Consider the following 22,608-nt stretch of genomic DNA (forward strand, 5'->3'; position numbering starts at 1 on the left):
TCAGCATCATTATTATTGATTATTGTTATCAGTAGTAGTAGTAGTTGTTGTTGCTGTGTCATAAATACACTGATAAATCAAAACCCTCCAAATGTCAATGACCAGGAGTGTACGTGCCCAGCACCTTCTTGCCACTGTTCGCAAATCACATGGGGCTTGAATCTTCCCGTGGAGCATTCCTCGTTGCCGTGGGTGGCTTCGGAGGTTTATGTGGCTGCCTCCTGTCGGGTCTCCTCGTCCAGTGCATCCCATGTCTAGTGCTGCCTGTTAACCACGTTTCTCTGATTCTGGCCGGAGCCGCCACCTGTCTTACGCCTGTCTTCACCGAGTACTACGTCATCATTATGTTGTCTGTGGTGTTCGGCGTTTTTATAGGTCAGTTGTGTGTGGGGAGGTGGGGGGATGGGTGTGTCAGTGTGTGGGAGGGGGGTGTTGTAGCTTGGCTGAGGTGGCTGGAGGAGGGGGAGGGGGGGGGGGGGGTTAAGAGGGGTTGGGGGCAGCGATGGAGTGGTGGCAATTGACAGGACACGTCTTGTGAAGAGAGTAGGGTCACACTACCAAGCGGACAGTTGGTCACTGGACACTAGAACGTAGGCGCAAGAGAGGAAGGAGAACTTAACCCATTCAGTCCTGGAGAAAAAAAAAATTAAAGCCTCGGCAGGCTTCCCTGATATTTTGACATGGTTAAAAAAAAAAACCAAAAAAAAACCCACTGGAATCGACTTGGCTTTTGCTGCAAATTGAAATATGTTGACAAAGCTCAGAAATACCGAAGTTAGCTCCATTTGCTAATGGTTTATACGTATGAAGGTCCATGGAAACCATTTTACTGAAACGAATTTGGTGCCCCACCAGTGCTCGGGTGCAGGGTTGAATGAATTGAAGTCCCCGGAGCACACCTGGGGCACCGTTCAGAGACTACTACTAACAATAATAATAATTCATAACTTTTCTATGACGCGATATCCAGTACTCATGCTGCTCAAAGCCCCTTGCATCATCGAGCCAGATATAAACATAACATAAAACATTACAACAGCTCAGTCCAATGCGTTCACAGAATGAATAAAAAAGCATGATCCACCAAACAATAAAAACATCAAGTAAATAATGCTAAGATTAAAAAGAAATACATTCCTTAAAAACACACATTTTTTAGACACACACACATACATAGCCCAAAAGAGACAAGAGTGGCGGTTCTTCGTTACTGCCCTACATATCAGAGGCACAATGGACTGTAAGTAAGTATGTAAGGTGGAGACAGAGACAGGTTAGAGAGAGAGGGGTGATGTGGGTTGAAATGTTGGATGAAATGTTTTTCTAGTTGTTTTTTTTTCTGACGTTGTTGATAAAGAGCAAAGAGTTTTAATCCTGTTTGTGTATGCACACATGTATAAAAATCAACATATACAAGAAATGGGAAAAAGTGAACTGATAAAGAGGAAGAATAAAACGAATAATTCAGTAGAAAAAACAGAATATTTTTTTAAAAGAACATGAGACAAATCATGGGTTGTGTCCTGTTTCAGCTTCCAAAAACAATAAACCTATTTAAACGAACATTTTCTTGCGTTTTGCAATGCAGACATATGAGAAATGACGTACTGCTCATAATCGACCCATCAAATAAAGAATTGGGCATAATACGATGCAAAATAAAGTCTCAGTCTAGCCGATTTTATATTCACATGTATCATTTTGTCTACCAACACCCCCCCCCCCCCCCTTCAAATGCCTTTCAGCCAGGTTTATGTTTCCCCCACGTCTATATTCCCCCAGGTCTATACCGCTCCCCCCCCCCCCCCCCCTCCCCCTCCTCACTCCCCCCCTGCCCCATCCACCCCCAATTTACATTTTTTTGTGTGTGTTTTTGTTCCCCCAGGTCTAAAATTATCCAGGTTTACCGATGTTCCCCCAAATTTACATTTCTGAGTCTTTGTTAGCCATACTGTTATTTGCCAGTTAGGCCCAGCACTCGGCTTATATCACAGATTGACATAAGTTTACATTTGGGCCAACAGCAAAACGAGAGCTGTATTATCAATGGTTTCTCCAGTCAATGGGAAACCATTTACAGCTTAGTCTTTTGTGAAGGACTATGACTCTCAAACTAGGATGCAAAATTGCACTGGCTCTTAGTGCTGCAGCCTTGTGGGCTAGTTGGCCTTTGGGAACCATCCCAACGCCGACTGTCCTAAAACCCTCTTGGCCGAGAGAGTGGGGATGTACTTGGGCAAGACACTCTCCACTATAATCAAATTCTAGCCCAGCTAGTCAGAACAGCATTTGCCTCCTCTGCTGTTCTGATGGTCATAGTCGGACACGACTGACTATCATATATATATATCATATATTTGCCAGTGGTGACCACTACTGACCACTTCATGAAACTTCTTCAGATTACGTTTTGTCACATTTGTGCATTATCATGACGTTCTGGTAGTGTGTTGTTTGTTTGTTTTTTAACTGCAAACTGACCACTGCTGACCACCACTGACAGCTAACCACCGCTGGCCACTGACAACTAATGATCACTGATGACTCAAGGCCTGACAAAGCGCGTTGGGTTACGCTGCTGGTCAGGCATCTGCTTGGCAGATGTGGTGTAGCGTATATGGATTTGTCCGAACGCAGTGACGCCTCCTTGAGCTACTGAAAACTGAAACTGATGACCAGCACTCAATAGTGTATGTATGGTTAAATATACATAGGTTTGGAGGAACATAGACCTGGGGGAACACAGACCTGGGGGAACATAGACCTACCAAAAACGTTTTTTGGGGAACACAGACCTTGCGGAAATTAGATCGGGGGGAACATAGACATGCTCCCTAGCGAAAATGTCAGTACGTTAGTTTTGCTTCTGAATCCGCATCAAAGCGGAGTAAATTAACCCCCCAAATAGAGTCGAAAACCACTGGAAATGGGTTACGACATTCACTAATGGTAACATTGTTTCATCTGTGCACGAAAATCGCCATGTAGATAGGTTTTGATTGATTGGTATACTGATGTATACTTTTATATGTACATAAGTCATCCAGGCCCTCCAGCAGCGCAGTGCTCCTCAACAATCAACAAGGACAGTTCTTTCGGACCACAGTCGGAGTCAGGCAAGAATGCCTATTATTCCCAGTACTTTTCAACATCTTTCTGGAGAGAATCATGCAAGAGGCCCTCGAAGACCACCACACTTCCATCACCATTGGCGGCAGGCCAGTCTGCAATCTTCGATTCGCAGACGACATCGACCTCATGGGGGGCACTAACACCGAGCTCCAGGATCTAACAAACAGACTTACTACCAGAGCAAGTGCTTACGGCATGGAGGTCAGCACACACAAGTCAAAGGTCATGGTCAACAGCACAACTAACATCAGTGCCAATATAACCATGAATGGTGACCCCTTGGAAGAAGTGACCAGCTTCAAGTACCTGGGAGCAACCCTGTCCAAAGACGGCACCTGCACAGCAGAAATCCGAAATAGGATTAATTCTGCAACGGCAGCGATGGCCAGACTGAACAGGGTATGGAAGAGCAACATCAGATTCCACACAAAATTCCTGCTCTACAAGTCACTAGTGGTCTCCATCCTCTTATATGGATGTGAGACATGGACACTGATGGCAGAAACAGAAGGAAGAATCCAAGCATTCGAAACCAAGTGCTTGAGGAGACTACTATACATCTCCTACAAGGAGCACAAGACCAATGACTATGTGCGGAACCTGGTCAGCAACCTTGTTGGGGCCCCAAGAACCACTGCTGGCGACTGTCAAACGACGGAAGATGGCATGGTTTGGTCACGTCATACGACATAACACCCTCTCCAAAACCATCCTGCAAGGGACTGTAGAGGGAGGGCGCAGACGGGGGCGGCAGAGAAAGAGCTGGTCCGACAACGTCAAGGAATGGACCAAAATGACGATGTCAGATCTCCTCACGACAGCTGCCAACAGAACGGCGTGGCGAGCTATGACATCTTCCTCATGTCCCCCCAACGACCCTAGCGGTCAAGGGAATGAGTGAGTGAGTGAGTGACACACACACACACACACACACACACACACACACACACACACACACACAGATAGTTCACACTCTCTTCGTGTCCTGGGCTCCCCATGACTCCCATTACACTCCGCAATTTGGAAAAAAAAAAAAAAAAAAAAGCACTTCCGATCCGGAAGGACACCAGAATTTCAAACCTGTCCCAAGTCGCCTGTTTCATTGCAGGGATGTTCGAGACAGTACAGCCGCTGGTTCTGATTCAGCTGGTGGGTAATGAGTGGCTGACAGACGCTATTGGTCTGGTGTGCATGTACCATGGCATCGGTATTCTTATCGGGCTGCCACTGACAGGTTTGTATATCTGTCTCTCTTGTCTGTCAGTCATGTGTGTGATAGCGTGGACATGTATATATGTATGTATGTGCATGCAGTGTTCCAGTATGTGTTTTTGCTTGTGTGATTACACACACACACACACACACACACACACACACACACATACGAAGGCCTGCATGCGTGCTCTTTTTTTCTTTACAGATGAACTGATTAACACACAAAAAAAGCTCTCTCTCTCTCTCTCTCCCACGCACACACACACACACGCACACCTACACACACACACGCACACCTACACACACACACACACAATGCACACCTACACACGCGCGCGCGCACACACACACACACACACATACATCACTATTTTTGCAATGCTGCCGTAGTGCTTTGTGACCTTCTTCCGTCCCCCTCTCCCTCTCCTCCTCCTCTTTATTTTTTCTGTTTCTTCCTTACGATGCTGTTTGTGATGTCTCTCCTTTATTTTCTTGGTGAGAAAGCTTAAATAAACGTGCATTTCATCAAGGAATTGTGCTCAAAATTTTAACGCCTACAAAGGAATCAAGATTTTCCGATACCCCGATATAAAGCTTGTCTCTTTTGAGGGGCAGTCCAGGAATTATAGCCTTTCGGAAGAGACGCAAAAAGCGTGTGTGAAACAACACACTAACAGAAGGAAGCTGTGCCCCAGCGAAACTCTTTGAACCACACAGAAATAGAAAGAAAGACAAAAGGTGGCGGGTGCTCTGTGCCATAATACTGTACCAGGAAATAGCTGCCTGGAACTCCAAAAGAAACATGTTTTGACAAGAAAGTAGGCTGACTATTACACACTGCACAGTGTTCCAATTCTTGTGACTTTTTTTTTAACTTTCACAGGTTACGTGGTGGATGTAACAGGGGATTTGAACAATGTTTTCTTCATCGGTGGCGCAACTATTGCCGCAGCAGGTTTCATCTGTTTGTGTCTGCAGTGTAGCTTTTTCAACGAGAGTCATCAAAGACTCAGCAGAGAAGTAGGAAACCTTTGATTAAACATCGAATATTATTTTTGTTGATAGGCTTACACATCCATTGTAATGTATGGTTGATGAGATGGCTGAGAGAAGGGAGGAAGCGTGTTTTCCACTTGGTGATGTGAGCATGTTGCTTACGTTATCAAACCATTTGAGTCTTTTGAGTAATCTCATAAAGTTTTAATCCGTTTGCACTTGAAGAACCTAACAAAATGGAGTGCAAAGCCAATAATTAGTGTGTACCTGAAAGAGTTGGTTTATGGCACTGGCAGGTGGGGAATTTTGTTGTATTTTGTCCATTGTTTTAGACCATGATTATGTCTTTTTGTTGGACAATTTATGAATGTCAAAATGACACAGGTGATTTGTATCAAATGACGAAAATATACTCATGTCATATTGTTGCTTTTATATGGCTAATGGATGATTGGTATATAATGAGAATAAATCAATGGTGCAGAAACCCTGAGAAAATGGTATTTCTGTGTTTGTATTTTTGATAGTGACTTACGTAACTTCTCAATGCTTCAACCTACATTGCATCAGAAAATGACATTAGAATGTAGACCTCTATGCAGGGTTTTTTTCTTCGCGTGTATCAATAGCTGTTCAATGGCTAATTAATTGGCAGTAATCATGTTATTTGGATAACCTTCATGCTTCAAAACTGTGACAGAAGCCTTTCTTTGGAGCAAATCCATGCAGCGATTTTGACGGGGCGGGCAAACAACACTTGTTGCACTATGTGGACATCAACTGACCGCCTGGCATTCATTCATTACATTGCAGGACAGCACATTCATGCAGAGAGAAACATTTTAAATTCGCCTGGTTTACATCATTTCCTCTGTGCACGCAGCTCACCAAATGTAGCAGTCACAACCCGATACTTGACAGCTGTAACATTCCGTGAGAATTGTGCGCTTGTGATTGTGAAATGCTTTTCGTTGGAGATGAAAAAGATTGCTTTCTGCCCCAAGTTGAAAGACCTTTGAAATCATTCTCCATTTTGTCATTGGAGGTATAGGGGATGGGAAGAGGGAGAGCAAGACAGGAGGGAGAGAGAGAGAGAGATGATTTCAAAGAGGCATTTGTATATTGAGTGTATTTCTGTAAGTTGGCTTCAGCTGAGTCTGCATATACAAGGACTGAACAGTGTACTAGTGTTGTGTGTGAGTGTATGTATGTGTGTGTGTGTGTGTGTGTGTGTGTGTGTGTGTGTGTTTGAATGAGAAATAGGCAGAGAGATAGAGACTTTCAAGAAATCAAACAGGGCATTGTGAGTGAGAGTGACACATCCAAGAACAACAAGAAAACACACAGACAAACAGACCTCAGACAAACTGAATGATCAAGCAGACAGATACAAACAGTTCACAATTTCACATCATTTTATTCTACATCCATCTTTCCACACCAGCCTTTTCCCATCACACAGTGGTAATTTGTCCATATCAATACAATATATGCATCCAAAAATCACTATTTTCACAATTCTTTTCAAGCTAGATACAATCACCCAGTACTCCCATAAATGAAAAATCAACTGATACCAACAATATTCATCCACAGCAATATATATGACTCAAGATACATACAAAGAAACAGAAGACTGTCAAAAAAAAAAAAAAAAAAAAATCACCCTACAAGAAAACCCTCTCCCTCAAATAAAAGATCTAAAAAAAAATATTTTAAATGTAGCAATAACTGCAATGAAATCAATATTATGATAAAAGTTGTGATGAGTATTATAACTTCACTTTCCATATTTGACATGTTGATAGCGTGGAACAACTCTATCTTAAAGTGTGGAGTAGGTAATTTTGACAGTTATTGAACACACACACACACACACACACACACACACACACACACAGAGTGAGAGAGAGAGAGAGAGAGAGAGACCAAAGACAAGCCACACAAACACAAGAGAAAGTGATACACTAATTAACAGACACAAACATACACGCATACTGCTTAAAAGTCCAGACCAAAAAACGACATCCTCGCACACTGACATGCGGAAATGTGACATAAATTTGTGGGCTCTGTAACTCTGTCATTACACAGATTCATCTTGTTCCCATGCATATGTAAAGAAAAAAAAAGGACAAAACTTTAATAACATGAAAGAAGTAAGGAAATGATTGGAAACAGAAATATCCAATTCCCTGCATACTTACAGCATGTAAGCGTGTGTGTGAACAAAATCATTTTTGCACATAAATCAAGCACAGATATCTGCTCCATGATACAACTAACTTGTTTTCATGTCAAATGGTTTCACTTTCAATATTGGGAACCAAGAACTTAAAAGACATTCAACATATGACATAGGCAACAGATTTATTAATACTCATGTCCCTTTGTTATGGAACCATTCACACTCAGGTAAAAACATAGGATGGTGTGACATAGTGTGGTATGATGTGGTCTGGTGTGGCGTGACAAAGTGTAATGTGGTATGGTACGATGAGACAAACTGTGTGGTGTGACAAAAGCATGGTGTTTCAGTGTGGTGTAATGCGGTATGGTGTGATGTGTGGTGTGATGTGACAGTGTGGTGTGATGGGGTGTGACAGTATGGTGTGACAGTATGGTGTGACATAGTGTGGTCAGTGGTGTGACAGTATGGTGTGATGTGGTGTGACAGTATGGTGTGATGTGGTGTGACATAGTGTGGTCAGTGGTGTGACAGTATGGTGTGATGTGGTGTGACAATATGGTGTGATATATGGGGTGGTGTGACAGTATGGTGTGATGTGGTGTGATGTGACAGTATGGTGTGATGTGGTGTGGTGTGACAAAGTGTGATGTATGGGGTGGTGTGACATAGTGTGGTGTGGCGTGGTGTGACAGTACGGTCTGATGTAGTGTGGTGTGATGTGATGTGGGACATGGTGTGGTGTGGTTTGACAGTGTGGTATAGTGTGATGTGGCAAGGCATGGTGTGATGTGGTCTGGTGTGGTGTGACAGTGTGGTGTGAAGCAGCATGGTGTGGTGTGATGTGTGGTGTGATGCGGTGTGGTGTGATGTGACAGTGTAGTGTGGTGTGATGCGGCGTGGTGTGGTGTGACGTGGTATGGTGTGGTGTAGCATGGCATAGCGTGGTGTGGTAAGGTGTGGCATGGCATGGCGTGATGTGGTGTGGTGTAGTTTGACACAGCTTGGTGTGGAGAGGTGTAATGTGCTGTTGTGTGGGATGGCATGTTGTCAGTGGACACAATAGGTCTGTCCATGACCTGCCAAAATTCACACACCCAACCAGTTCACTGTCCACTCACACGGTTTACTCCAAAACAAGAAAGCAGGCACACTGACCCTAAACATCCTCCCCCAACCATCCCTGCACCCCACCCCAACCCCCACCCCTGTTAGCGCTGACCACCGGGTGATGCGGACTGAACAGGTCATGGTCCACTTGTGTGTGAGTGTGTGTGTGTGAGAGAGAGAGAGAGAGAGGGAAGAGGGGTGAGAAGGTGGGGAGGGGAGGAAGAAATGTAGGAGCATGATTGGAAAGTCATTGAACAGCGACAGTATACAAGACAGACTAACAAACACATGCACAAACATGCATGTGCACACACACACACAAACACACACACACACAGATCTCCCCCTCACAAGCATCACTGCTTTCCCTCAGCCGCCTCCTCCTCTGTCTCTGCCTCTTGCTCCGTGAAGTGGACCAGGGCTGTTCCCTTGGAAACCGTCTCCCCTTCACGGAACATGATCTTCTCCACCACCCCGGCCCGTGGCGCTCGGATGATGTACTGTGTGCAAGACAGAGAGAAACCATGTAGCGTGTACAGCTTCAAGTTTCAGTTTCTCAAGGAGGAGGCGTCGCTGCATCCCGACGAATCCATATACACTACACCACATCTGCCAGGCAAATGCCATGACCAGCAGTGTAACCCAATGCGCTTAGTCAGGCCTTGAGTGCATGCATGCATACATACACATTTTGTGTACCTATCAGAGTGGATTTCATCTATGGAATTTTACCAGAGGGCAACGCTTATGTTGTGCGTTCTTTTTCAGTGGCCCAAGTGCATGCTGCACACGGGACCTCGGTTTAACGCCTCATCCAAATGACTAGACACTCCGTTCAATTTTTCCTAGTCAAACTTGGGAGAAAGGGCGAGAGCGGGATTTTGAACCCAGATCCTCATGGACACTGTATTGGCAGATGAGCTTCTTAACCATTCTGCCACCTTCCTCACAGAACAACAGACACTGACACTGTTGACTGTGGTCAAGACACGCCTTCCCCAGATCCTCCTTTCAGGTGACGCTCTGTCTGTGAGAGTCTGGGTTTGATTCCTTCTATCGCCCTTTCTCCCCAAGTTAGGGAAAATCAAACTGAGCATCTAGTCATTTGGATGAGATGATAAACTGAATTCCCATATGCAGTGTGAAGCACGCACTTGGCGCACTGAAGAAGAACCCACGGCAACACAAGTGTTGGTTTCTGGCAAGATTCTGTAGATGAAATCCACTGACACCAACACAGATATATATGCATGCACTCAAGGCCTGACTAGCACAATGGGGGTTTGCTGCTGGTTAGGCAGTGGCCTAACAGATGTGGTGCAGCGTACACAGACTCGTCCGAACGCAGTGACGCCTCTTTGAGAAACCGAAACCAACACAAGACAAAAGTGTACAAAAAAATGGTGGTGATGTCAGCAAAAGAATGAAGAGACGACATTTTCACACACAAAGACAACCTCAAGCCACACACCTCCATCTTCATGGCGATCATCACCACCAGTGGCTCCCCCTGCTCTACGGTGGCGCCCTCACTGACCAGCACTCGCTCCACCACTCCGGGCATGGGGGCCACGGGGTCGTCCAGCGACCCCCCTCCACTGCTGGACTGCAGGTAGTCGGGGACGGGCAGCTTCAGGGTGTGGCTGCCCTCCTGAAACGCACAGCTACAGGTGAGGTAGGCCAGTGTGTGTAAGGGGGGACATGGCAGTGCAAAAGAGACTTCTTCTTCTTCTGCGTTCACTCGTATGCACACAAGTGGGCTTTTTACGTGTATGACCGTTTTTACCCCGCCATGTAGGCAGCCATACTCCGTTTTCGGGGGTGTGCATGCTGGGTATGTTCTTGTTTCCATAACCCACCGAACGCTGACATGGATTACAGGATCTTTAACGTGCGTATCTGATCTTCTGCTTGCATATACACACGAAGGGGGTTCAGGCACTAGCAGGTCTGCACATATGTTGACCTGGGAGATCGTAAAAATCTCCACCCTTTACCCACCAGGCGCCGTCACCGTGATTCGAACCCGGGACCCTCAGATTGACAGTCCAACGCTTTAACCACTCGGCTATTGCGCCCGTCAAAAAAAAACAACTGACAGCAGACCTGGAAGAACCTGATGCATAGTTTTGTGCAGCACCCCAACAACTCTTCACAGAGCCAAGGGCGAAGAAGTTGCATGCATGAGATGAGGAGGAGGAGGAGGAACAGATGGAGAGAACTGGTTGCTAGGTAATCAGTGGTCACCCCCCCCTCCCCACCCTCCACCCCTCCCAACCCCCATCAAATACTACAAGACAGCAGAAGATGCATGTGTGCACACACACAGACATACACAGAGAGGAAAAATAACACCACAACTTCTATTTCAAACTGAATACATCCTTCCAAAATCTTGGATGTGAGTGTTCATGTGTTTTGAGTTCTGCACACAGGCCGAAGGTTTAGACTCTCCTCTCCAACAGAACTCGAGTGGTGGTCTGGGTGCTAATCTTTCCGAGGAGACAATAAAACCAAGGTCCCTTGTGTAGCATACACTAAGTATATGTAAATGAACCTACCTACCTCCCTGGAAAAATTCTGCAGTAAAAAACATACTCTCGTAGAAAGATACAAGGGGGAAAAAAAAAGGGTGGCTTTGGATTATGGTGACTTGCTCTCCCTTGTGGAAGCAGTCCACACACACAGAAATTTGCTGTTACTGCTGTACAATACAATACAATACAATACAACACAATGCAAAATTAAGCTGCAAGATGTTGACAAATTCAAAAAGGCAGAGGTGAACCACTGACAAAAATTCTTTGCATTTCAAACCAAAACAAGAGAGGCAAGGCCTTCAAGACTCACTTGTGATAAATTAAGTCCCCTAGCATTAATTACAGAGTAATTTCCCTTTTTTACTATCTGCACCAAAACGTTTGCAAAATAAATAAAACTTCCATGCTTAGCAAAAGAAGTTCCTGTTTGAACAAAAAAATGATAATAATGACTGCCCTTGTTGTTGTGTCAGAATATCAGATCAAAGTGCCAAGTTTAGAGAATACAAAAAATATAAATATAACAGTAAATGCAGTTTGCATATAATTAGGCTTCTTTTTTTGTGTGTGCCCATCCCAGAGGTGCAATATTGTTTTAAACAAGATGACTGGAAAGAACTGAATTTTTCCTATTTTTATGCCTAATTTGGTGTCAACTGACAAAGTATTTGCAGAGAAAATGTCAATGTTAAAGTTTACCACGGACACACAGACACACACACACAAGGACACACACACACACACACACAGACAACCGAACACCGGGTTAAAACATAGACTCACTTTGTTTACACAAGTGAGTCAAAAAAGTGAAACAATGTTAAAGTAAAGAAAGCACACACACATTGCATACGCACAAGGACATACTTTTCAGAATACATTCATAACATCATAAGACAAAATTAGAAGAAGAAAAAAAAAACCCTAAAGAAAAGACTTCAGTAAAGCGACCAATCGTTGAAGAAGATCAAGCGGCAAGCCACCGACCAATGAAAAGAGATGAAGAGAGTTGTCCTGCACGATGACAGAGGCCGAGGAGATGACCCCGTCGATGTTGCAGCGAATGTCGATGGTATCGTCGTCAGAGGGAGTGAAAGTGGCCTCCACTGTCATCTTGGCACCGCCGTCCACAGACATCAGATAGCGGCCGTCCCTTTGGCGCTGGGCTTCCACGGACAGTTCTGGGAACAAGAGTCGTTCATGTGTGTGGCGTTGTGTCCTGTGGCGTCGTGTTGTATGTTTATGTGCAGTGTTTTGAGTGAGTGTGTGTGCACGTGTGTGTGTGTGTGTGTGAGACAGAGAGAGAGAGAGAGAGAGAGCATTTGTGTGCTTTGTTCATGTGCTTCAATCATCGATTCTGGGAACAACAGTTGTTCATGTGTGTGGCGTTGTGTCCTGTGGTGTCCTGTGATGAGGTGTGTTGTATGTTTGTGTGCAGTGTTTTGAGTGAGTGTCTGCGTGCGTACATGCATGCAAGTGTGTGTGTGTGTGTGTATGTGTGTGTGTAAGCATTTGTTGTGCTTCAACTGTCGGATCTGGGAACAAGAGTCGTTCATGTGTGTGGTGTTGCGTCCTGTGGTGTGTTGTATGTTTGTGTGCTATGTTTGAGTGAGTGTGTCTGCCTGAGTGCATGCAAGTGTGCGTGTGTGTGTGTGTGTGTGTGCTTTGTTGTTGTGCTTCAACTGTTGGTTCTGAGCACAAGGGTTGTTCATGTGTATGGCGTTGTGCCCTGTAGTGTCCTGTCATGTGGTGTGTTGTATGTTTGTGTGCTGTGTTTTGAGTGAGTGTGTCTGCATGTGTGCATGCAAGTGTGTGTGTGTGTGTGTGTGTGTGTGTGTGCCTTCTAGGAACAAGATTCATTTGTGTGTGTGGTGTTGCGTTTGATGGGTGTCATGCTATTGTGGTGTAAAGTAAAGTGAATAACCACATTATTTCTATCAAAATATCAAAACAAAAACCACTCACTTTCAAATCTTCAGCAGTTCTTAGCCCTTCTCCTCCATGTCTTTTGCTAAATACAACATCCTTCACCTACAGAAGTTTGCATTATACTCCATGTTTGATGATCTAATATACTTACCATGTCAAACTGATGCAAACTAGGCCTATCGGTTTGCTCTGCTTGGCCAAATTTCATGCGGCTAACAGTGAAATGACGACCAGTCTTGCCCTGTCCGCTCTCAGCCAATTAAACGCCTCTAAAAGCTACAAGCGCTGAATCATTCCTTTGGCCAAGGCTCTCCACGCCATCTTGTCAGGTTTACGCTCTGTCTCGTCTTACGCTTTTTTAGGCTATGACGCGTGTTCATTTGGCCTTATTTTGCTGCATGCAGCTTGATTTTATTGTATTCTTACCTTTTGTGTACTCGATTCGACTCTGCCCCCTCGAATCATACTTTTTTCTCTACCTCTCAGTGAATCCTGTCTTTCCTTTCTCTGTTAGGGATCGCATTTTTGCTGGGTGCCTAAACGTGGTCACAATGCCTCGTATGTCATCCCATGACGGCAGGAATCATGATGCTGGGATTTAGACCCGGCAAGAGACTCTCCCAGGCCCGGAGTTCATGATTTCTTCCGATAGGGAAATATTGCTCTTTATTGTTCTTAAAAAAACTAAAATTCTGATTAAAAAAAAAAAAAAACAAAAAAAAAAACCATGTTGACTGCAGGTAAAGCATAGTAGTAACTACACTTTGGATTTTCCCACACTGGTCTCATTCAACTAAGTTTCAGCAACTAAGGGGTTAATCTTTTTCTTCTAATCCCGATTAGGATGGGAGGGTCAGGAGAAAGAAGACGCACTTTGTCATGCTCTCAGTCATATCTCTGTGCTTTTTCTTCCTGCCTTGTATCAACAGGAAATTTTCTATCTAAAATTACGTTTAAATAACATACTTACCGTGACCCAACTAGTGCAGACTCCGGCAGAGGTCTGACATTCCTGTCCTGTGCAAACTACTATCCGCCTATGCGGAGAAAACAAAAGTACTATGGCCGATAACCTCCCGGAAGTAGGTAACATCCCCTTTGTCCCACTGGCTAGCGCCCTCTTTTTCCGGCAGCCATCATGACTCCTCTTCCTGTGCTCTTCATACGGCTAAGTTTTTTCGTTTTTTCTGTCTGTCTGTCAACTCTCTGGCATTCTTGTTTGTTGTCAAATTATGTCTCCAACTATGTACTGCTTACTTGTGTCTCCATCGAACAGCGTCACGAACTGGGTCGCCGTCTCGTTCACTCTGGCTGAATCGCAGTAAGTGAAGGGAGAAAAGGGATCTGAAACAGAAATCATGTGGAAATATGAATGGATAAAAACACACATCGTGTACACTTCTTTCAACAACAAAAAATGAAGAAGTAATCATATGATGCACACTCCCAATCCAGTCCGTGTAAGTGTTTCACATGAAACAAAACACACACAATAGTGCATCATGCCACACTACAGCACATAAAGACATAGAAGAGAAAAACAATATATGTATACACCAAAACAATACTCCAAATTACAGATATGAATAATCTTTTTTTTTTTTTTTAAAAAGGCATGAAATATGCCCTACACACGAACACACACACACATACACACACACACACACGCACACACACACACTCGCGCTTACATTGAGCAAACACCCACCCACAAGCACACACACTATACATGATGAAGACTTCTATCAGAAAGAAGTATTAAAACAAGAAAAAAAAGGACACTTGTGTAATAATAATATACACAGCTCACACATCCACTGACAAACAGTTTATGGCACATGATTTTACAAGAACTTGAAGCAACTTTGATTAAAAAAATAAATAAATAAAAACAACACCAAAAAAAACACATGCACATAGGTAGCTATACTCTGTTTTCAGAGGGGGGTGGGGGGGCAAACGGAGGCCAGGGGAGGGGGAGGTAAACACACACACACGCACGCACGCACACAAACACACACCAAAACAACCCACCGTTGGTCATCACGCTGCGTTCCTGACACTGCTGCCGCTGAAGGTGCAGCATGGCTGCCGCGGCCTGGCACAGGGCGGAGCTGGAGAGCTGCCTGCAGGGGAACAGCTCCGCGGAGTGCTCCGGGATGAAGTCGGTGTGCACCTCGCCTGCCTGGAACTGCGGGTGGGAGGCCAGGTCCGTCAGGAACTGCAGGTTGGTACTGAGGCCCACAACCTGGCAAACAGACCACCACCACCACTTCACGTTAACTCACTCAGTACGGCCAGTCCTCTCTTCTCCTCTACGCAGACCCTTCGGATGTCCAGTGGGTGTCTGAATGACCAAACCTTTAGCTTCCGTCGTCAGAATTGTGGTATTCTTTGTCAACATTCACCTCTTCAGTATAAGAGCCTTCCGCTTGCAATATTTTGATGATGGTAACTGGGGTGAAACGCTGTTAACGTCGTCTCTTTCACCGTTCGTATGGAGAGAGTTAATCTGCTCAGTGGCCAGAGAATACTGAATACTGTTTTGGTGTTTTTTTTAAAAGAGAGGGCAGGGAACTCTCTCTGTCTACCCCCTAGACCCCTTCAAAATGCAGGCACTCTGCCCCTCTCACTGTCAATCATACTTCCGAAAACGGAGTATAGCTGCCTATAATATGGTGAGGTAAAAAAGGTCAGGCACATTAGAGTCCATTTGTACATGTATACCTGTAAACATGGAAGTCGCAGCCCACGAACAAAGACGAAGAAAAAGACTGTCAGTCACAGTTACTTTTCCCCAAAAAATGTTGTATATGATGGCTGCCGGAAAAAGAGGGCGCTAACCAGCGGGACAAAGGGGAGGTTACCTACTTCCGGGAGGTTATCGGCCGTAGTTTCGTCTGCTCCGCATAGGCGGATAGTAGTTTGCACAGGACAGGAATGTCAGACCCCTGCCGGAGTCTGCACTAGTTGGGTCACGGTTAAGTATGTGTAATTAAAATGTTGTTCTTGTCTCCTTGTTCCAACGAATCGACAGACAAGACGATCTAGATCCAATTCCATCCTTATATCACATGTCCCATAAAAAGTGAACCGCTTCTTGACAAGTATTTTCTCAGTGACAGAGAAACCCGAATTTATTTCACACAGTAACCTTAGGGTTATCATCAACAAGTCTGCAAAATATCTCAAAGTTCGGCTGCAAATAATGCGAGTATTGTCAAATTCAAAACAGCATGTCAAAAAATTTAAAAAAAACAAAAAGTGGTTCACTTTTTTGGGGACAACCGAGTCATATCCATGATCATACGCACAGCCTGTGAAGCTGTTTTAGCAGCTCACTGGGACCACTGTCTATGTGCTTGATGAAATTCCTTAGGAGGGAAAGCTTATTCCTTTTCTTCTTCTTCTTTTTTTTTTTTTTTTTTTTTAAGGAAAATTTCCATTTCAATGCACATGCATACATATTCTTCCCTCTTTAATTCTTATTGCTAGCCAGTTGTTGCTGACACACAACGATGTCTACATTTGTGTGTTTGGAGAACGCTTTCAGCATTTAGCTTGTTGAGCTTTATATGCTTAGTTGGTTGTTTTTTTTATGTACTCGAGCCAAAAGACAAAAGTCAGTAAATTCACAGACAATAAAGCTGCATCTGGATCTGTCAATGTCAATGTTTGAATCAACTTCTGTTTGAACCAAGTTAGGGAAAAGATTCAAGTCTTAAAAGATTCACAATGAAATATTCTCTGCAGTTATAGTGAACAGTTATTTTGACGAATAGCCCCGGTTTCTCTCTCTCTCTCTCTCTCTCTCTCTCCCATTACATTACTCCTTAGGTGATGTTCATTTTCCAGTGTGTTATTATTGTTGCTACTGTGTTAGTATTAGTATTATCATTAATATTTTCATTGTTGTTGTTGTTAGTGGTAGTTGTAGTAATAGTAGTTTGGGGTTTTTTTGTGTGTTTTTGTTGTTGTTTTTCTTGTTTAGTTTTGTCTTGCACTTAACCTTCTTTTCATTGTCAAATAATGTATTTTCGCCATTGCGTTTGTGTATTGCTTGTTACATATGAACGAGCACGATATAAGCTCATGCTTGTTGTTGCTCAAGTCTTCTTAATTGAACGCTGTATTGCACCTTGTTTCTTGATATTAAAAATGTTTAAACCAAAAGACAGGACACAAAGAAAGCAGCAGAAAGAGAGGAAGAGAGAGGAGAGTTCTAGCACTGAACTTCCACAGAGAGAGAGAGAGAGAGAGAGAGAGAGAGAGAGAGAGAGAGAGAGAGAGAGAGGATGCCCATGGCCTCACCTTGTAGTCCTTGAGGGCAGACATGGTGCGTCGAAGGGCGGAGGGTCGATCCTCGGCCCACACAACCAGCTTGGCGATCATGGGGTCGTAGTGCACCGACACTTCGTCTCCTGTGCGTCGCAAACCCTTTATGGTTAGTTCAATGTGTGGATAAACCAACTGTGTGTTGACCAGTTTGTGTACTTGGTGATTGTGTTGGTAAACAACTACGTGTATGAACAGTTGTGTGGTTATACAGTTATGTGGTTTTTGCCATTATGTGTGTTTACTTCTTCTTCTTCTGCGTTCACTCGTATGTACACGAGTGGGCTTTTACGTGTATGGCCCGCCATGTAGGCAGTCATACTCCGTTTTCGGGGGTGTGCATGCTGGGTATGTTCTTGTTTCCATAACCCACCGAACGCTGACATGGATTACAGGATCTTCAATGTGCGTATTTGATCTTCTGCTTGCATATACACACGAAGGGGGTTCAGGCACTAGCAGGTCTGCATATATGTTGACCTGGGAGATCATAAAAATCTCCACCCTTTACCCACCAGGCGCCGTCACCGTGATTCAAACCCGGGACCCTGAGATTGTCCAACGCTTTAACCACTCGGCTATTGCGCCCGTCTCTGTGTTTACCATTTTGTGGTTTTTGGTGGTTGTGCTGGTAAACAAGTATGTGCGAAAACTACACTCTGACCATGGGTGTGTGTGTGTAGCCCTGAATGGAGAAGCACGAGAAATCTTTTGAGACAAAAAAAAAAAAAGAAAAAAAAAAGAAACAAACAACACAAGTTCTTATACTGATATGCACATGATTATATATGTGTCCCAAATTCTACTGTATCAAGATATGATTGTATATAAATTACGTACCTTTTTATGTACTGTACCCCACCCCACCAACCCCCAAAATTCCTTGTGACCCAGGTAACAAAGACATGTTCTATTCTATAAAAAAAATTAAAAAATAAATAAATAAATATGAGAGAAAACGAGTCAACATGTCAACCAGAACAACAGCAACAACAACAACAAAACAAAAAACAAACAAAAAAAGGAAAATGCCAAACTGCTGGCTCACCTTGGCGAACACCTGTCTCGATGCGCACACCTGCGCCGGCAGCAGGTGTGGACAGGTGCAGCAGGGGGCCAGCCCCGGGCATAAAGGCGTTGCTGGGGTCCTCGGCGTAGATCCGCGCCTCGAAAGCGTGACCCCGCACCTTGATCTCTTCCTGGGTCAGGGGCAGCTTCTCTCCCCCTGCCACCTGTCAGGGGTCACAGGAGGGTCATAGGTCAGCAAGATGGAGAGAGAACTTTGTTTTAGCTGTTGGGGGTGGTGGTGTTGTTTGAGTTGTTTTGGTGTGTGCGTGCGTGTGTGTGTGTGTGTGTGTGTTGTGTGGAGGAAGGGAGGGAGAGTGTGGTTGTAGTTGGAGGGTTTTTTTTTTAGGGGGAACAGCAGGAGGAGGGTGGGAGTGGAGAGGAGGGTGTGAATGGAACTGCTTGACCCAAAAAACTGATAAGAGTTTATGATTTTTGGTCATTTTATCCAATCAAAATATTTTTGGTTATTTCATCAGTCAACAAGCAATAAAGAGCGGTAACTCTCTTCACACGCAAGATACACAACTTCAAGTCAGTGCTGCTTACACTACAGATTCAGCTGGCACACGTGTAAATAAAAAGGTGCAATGGAACAAACCCTGACACTTCCTCAAAAAGTAAAATTCATTTGTCATGACTGTTGTGTGCACATGTCAAACGATCGGTATAAGGACAAAAGCCTGGAGTTTCTTTTTTGAGGAAGTGACCGAGATTGTTCCAATGTACCTGTTATTTACCCATGTGCCAGCTGAATCAATAGCATATGTGCAGTGATGGCCTGGAGGTAACGCGTCTGCTTAGGAAGTGAGAGAATCTGAGCGCGCTGGTTCGAATCATAGCTCAGCTGCCGATATTTTCTCCCCTCCACTAGACCTTCAGTGGTGGTCTGGACGCTAGTCATTCGGATGAGATGATAAACCAAGGTCCTGTGTGCAACATGCACTTAGCGCACGTACAAGAACCCACGGCAACAAAAGGGTTGTTCCTGGCAAAATTCTGTAGAAAAATCCACTTCGATAGGAAAAACAAATAAACTGCACGCAGGAAAAAATACAAAAAAATAGGTGGCGCTGTAGTATAGCGATGCGCTCTCCCTGGGGAGAGCAGCCCGAATTTCACACAGAGAAATCTGTTGTGACAAAAAGAAATACAGAAAAACACCACAAAAAAAATGTAGCATTGACCTTCAGTCTGTAAACTATTATCATGGATGAATGACAATTGAAGTACGAGATGCTTTTACCCAACGCTCAGCTTATATCACAGACTGACATTAAGTTTACAGTTGAACCAACAGCAAAGTGAGAGCTGTATGATAAATGGTTTCTCCACTGCAATGGGAAGTCATTTACAGCTTAGTCTTTTGTGAAGGACAATGACTCTATGAAATCAAGGAGGCAAGATTGCGCTGGCTCTTAGCGTCAGCTGAGCATTTCATCATAGTGTTCTGCATCCAGCTGAGCATTTCATCATAGTGTTCTGTGACCTGCTGAGCGTGTCATCATAGTGTTCTGCGACCTGCTGAGCGTGTCATCATAGTGTTCTGCGACCTGCTGAGCGTGTCATCATAGTGTTCTGCGACCAGCTGAGCGTGTCATCATAGTGTTCTGCGACCTGCTGAGCATTTCATCATAGTGTTCTGCGACCTGCTGAGCGTGTCATCATAGTGTTCTGCGACCAGCTGAGCGTGTCATCATAGTGTTCTGCGACCCGCTGAGCGTGTCATCATAGTGTTCTGCGACCCGCTGAGCGTGTCATCATAGTGTTCTGCGTCCAGCTGAGCATTTCATCATAGTGTTCTGTGACCTGCTGAGCGTGTCATCATAGTGTTCTGCGACCCGCTGAGCGTGTCATCATAGTGTTCTGCGACCCGCTAAGCATTTCATAATAGTGTTCTGTGTCCCGCTGAGCGTGTCATCAAAGAGGACACGGAGTCACTCACCCGGATCTGCCACTCCACCAGGTCGGTGTTGGTGATCATCTCGGTGACGGGGTGCTCCACCTGCAGCCGTGTGTTCATCTCCATGAAGTAGAACTTCTGGTCCACGTCCATGATGAACTCCACTGTGCCTGACAACACATAGCAACTACTGGTCAGTACAGATTAAACGCAGCAAAGAAATAATAAAAACAAGAGAGGCAAGGCCTTCAAGACTCACTTGTGATAAATTAAGTCCCCTAGCATTAATTACAGAGTAATTTCCCTTTTTTACTATCTGCACCAAAACGTTTGCAAAATAAATGAAAATTCCATGCTTAGCAAAAGAAGTTCCTGTTTGAACAAAAAAAAAGTAATAATGACTCCTCTTGTTGTTGTGTCAGAATATCAGATCAAAGTGCCAAGTTTAGAGAATACAAAAAATATAAATATAACAGTAAATGCAGTTTGCATATAATTATGCTTCTTTTTTTATTTTTTTGTGCCCATCCCAGAGGTGCAATATTGTTTTAAACAAGACGACTGGAAAGAACTGAATTTTTCCTATTTTTATGCCAAATTTGGTGTCAACTGACAAAGTATTTGCAGAGAAAATGTCAATGTTAAAGTTTACCACGGACACACAGACACACACACACACACACACACACACAACCGAACACCGGGTTAAAACACAGACTCACTTTGTTTACACAAGTGAGTCAAAAATGTGCTCCATAACTGGCATGCAACTATGGTAACAACAACAACAACAACAACACAATAAGAAAAGAAAAAAAAGATTAAACATGGCATTTTTTTCTTCTTTGAAGGCTGAACACTCAGCTCACATCAGACACTGCAGGGGCCAAATGGTTAGAGCGCAAGATTCTCACCCGAGTTCCCACATTCACTTGCATATCTACAAGCTGGAATTTACAGTGAATGACTGATTTCACCCAGCCATTAAGGCAAGCCATGTGTACGCACTGGACTAGTGGTATTGTGCCTGACTGAGAAAGCACCAGGATTTTCATAACCACCTCCGCTACACCCTGAGTGGTGATCTGGATGCTAGTCCTTTGGACAAGGCAATGAACCGAAATCCCATGTGCTGCACGCATGCGCTTTGAGTGTATTGCAGAATCCACAGCAACAAAAGGGTTGTCTCTTGACAAGCAAAATTCTGTAGAAAAAAAAAAAAGCACCAGTGCAGGGTCTCCCAAGGTGTGTGGCCCTATGGCGACCTAACATCGGTAGCTCCCTGCAGATTGCCGACACTGGGACTGTGATAGATAAACCTGGCTGTGGCTGTGGTTGGGGGGGGGGGGGGGGGGGACCCGTGATGAGTGGGACCAAAAGTCAAAACCAAAAAAATCCATATAAAATCCCACTTTGTGAAAAAACAAATAACACTTGCAGACAAAAAGAAAGGGTGGTGCACACACAGAAACCTGTTGTGAAAAAAGTAGTATGAGTAACACAGTACAGTATGGTACAGTACAGTGCAGTACAATGCAATACAATACCAGGCTCATTAACTCTCTCCATACGAACGGCGAAAGAGACGACGTTAACAGCGTTTCACCCCAATTACCATCATCAAAATATTGCAAGCGGAAGGCTCTTACACTGAAGAGGTGAGTGTTGACAAAGAATACCACAATTCTGACGACGGAAGCTAAAGGTTGGGTCATTCAGACACCCACTGGACATCCGAGGGGTCTGTGTAGAGGAGAAGAGAGGACTGGCCGTACTGAGTGAGTTAACCTGTTCAGTGCTAGAGAAAAAAGTGCTCTTCACTTGCCAGAGAATTTTGAGGATTCAGGGGTGATAAATTAAAAAAAAAAAAAAAAAAAAACTCTAGCAAAAAACAGCCACAAAAAACTTTACTAGATACAGAAAAGAAAAGAAAAAGTTTTATAAAAGGAAGATGAGTGGGGATTCTGAATCTGGATTCCAAACAGATAAATCCGTTGTGACAAAAAGTGATACAACTACAATACAATACAAATACAATATAATACAATTCAATACAATACAATCTGAATTCTAAACAAGGTAAATCTCTTGTGACAAAAAGTGATACAATTACAATAGAATACAATACAATACAATATAATACAAATGCAACACAATACAACACAACACAAATACAACACAAATACAATACAATA

The 22,608-nt window shown here is 44.0% G+C and overlaps 2 protein-coding genes across 2 annotated transcripts in view; one reads left to right on the forward strand and one right to left on the reverse strand.

The window, feature by feature from the left end:
• The first annotated feature begins 110 nt into the window (after positions 1-110).
• LOC143275006 (monocarboxylate transporter 13-like) lies at positions 111-5,729 on the forward strand. Its single transcript, XM_076579061.1, has 3 exons — positions 111-375; positions 4,241-4,366; positions 5,231-5,729. Exons 1-3 carry the CDS (start codon positions 150-152, stop codon positions 5,380-5,382), a joined length of 504 nt encoding a protein of 167 aa, XP_076435176.1. The 5' UTR covers positions 111-149; the 3' UTR covers positions 5,383-5,729.
• Positions 5,730-6,740: 1,011 nt separating this feature from the next.
• The window catches only part of LOC143302193 (methylcrotonoyl-CoA carboxylase subunit alpha, mitochondrial-like), a 30,879-nt gene continuing 15,011 nt past the window's right edge, over positions 6,741-22,608 (reverse strand). Inside the window, exons 9-16 of the mRNA XM_076616749.1 lie at positions 20,456-20,583; positions 18,494-18,677; positions 17,422-17,531; positions 15,145-15,358; positions 14,368-14,454; positions 12,169-12,362; positions 10,113-10,292; positions 6,741-9,141 (exon numbers count right to left, since the gene is read on the reverse strand). Of these exons, the coding sequence (XP_076472864.1) occupies positions 8,998-9,141; positions 10,113-10,292; positions 12,169-12,362; positions 14,368-14,454; positions 15,145-15,358; positions 17,422-17,531; positions 18,494-18,677; positions 20,456-20,583 (1,241 nt within the window). The 3' untranslated portion in view covers positions 6,741-8,997. The remainder of the gene's footprint in view (positions 9,142-10,112; positions 10,293-12,168; positions 12,363-14,367; positions 14,455-15,144; positions 15,359-17,421; positions 17,532-18,493; positions 18,678-20,455; positions 20,584-22,608) is intronic.

This window comes from Babylonia areolata, chromosome 29 (assembly GCF_041734735.1).
Source record: "Babylonia areolata isolate BAREFJ2019XMU chromosome 29, ASM4173473v1, whole genome shotgun sequence".
In the NCBI taxonomy this organism is placed as follows: Eukaryota; Metazoa; Mollusca; class Gastropoda; order Neogastropoda; family Buccinidae; genus Babylonia; species Babylonia areolata.

Bases quoted from the DNA above. Each gene is read 5' to 3' on its own strand.
- LOC143275006 (XM_076579061.1), top strand. From the start codon at position 150: ATGGGGCTTGAATCTTCCCGTGGAGCATTCCTCGTTGCCGTGGGTGGC. The intron at 376-4,240 runs GTCAGTTGTGTG...GTTTCATTGCAG, and splicing joins GGTGTTCGGCGTTTTTATAG to GGATGTTCGAGACAGTACAG. The intron at 4,367-5,230 runs GTTTGTATATCT...TAACTTTCACAG, and splicing joins TATCGGGCTGCCACTGACAG to GTTACGTGGTGGATGTAACA.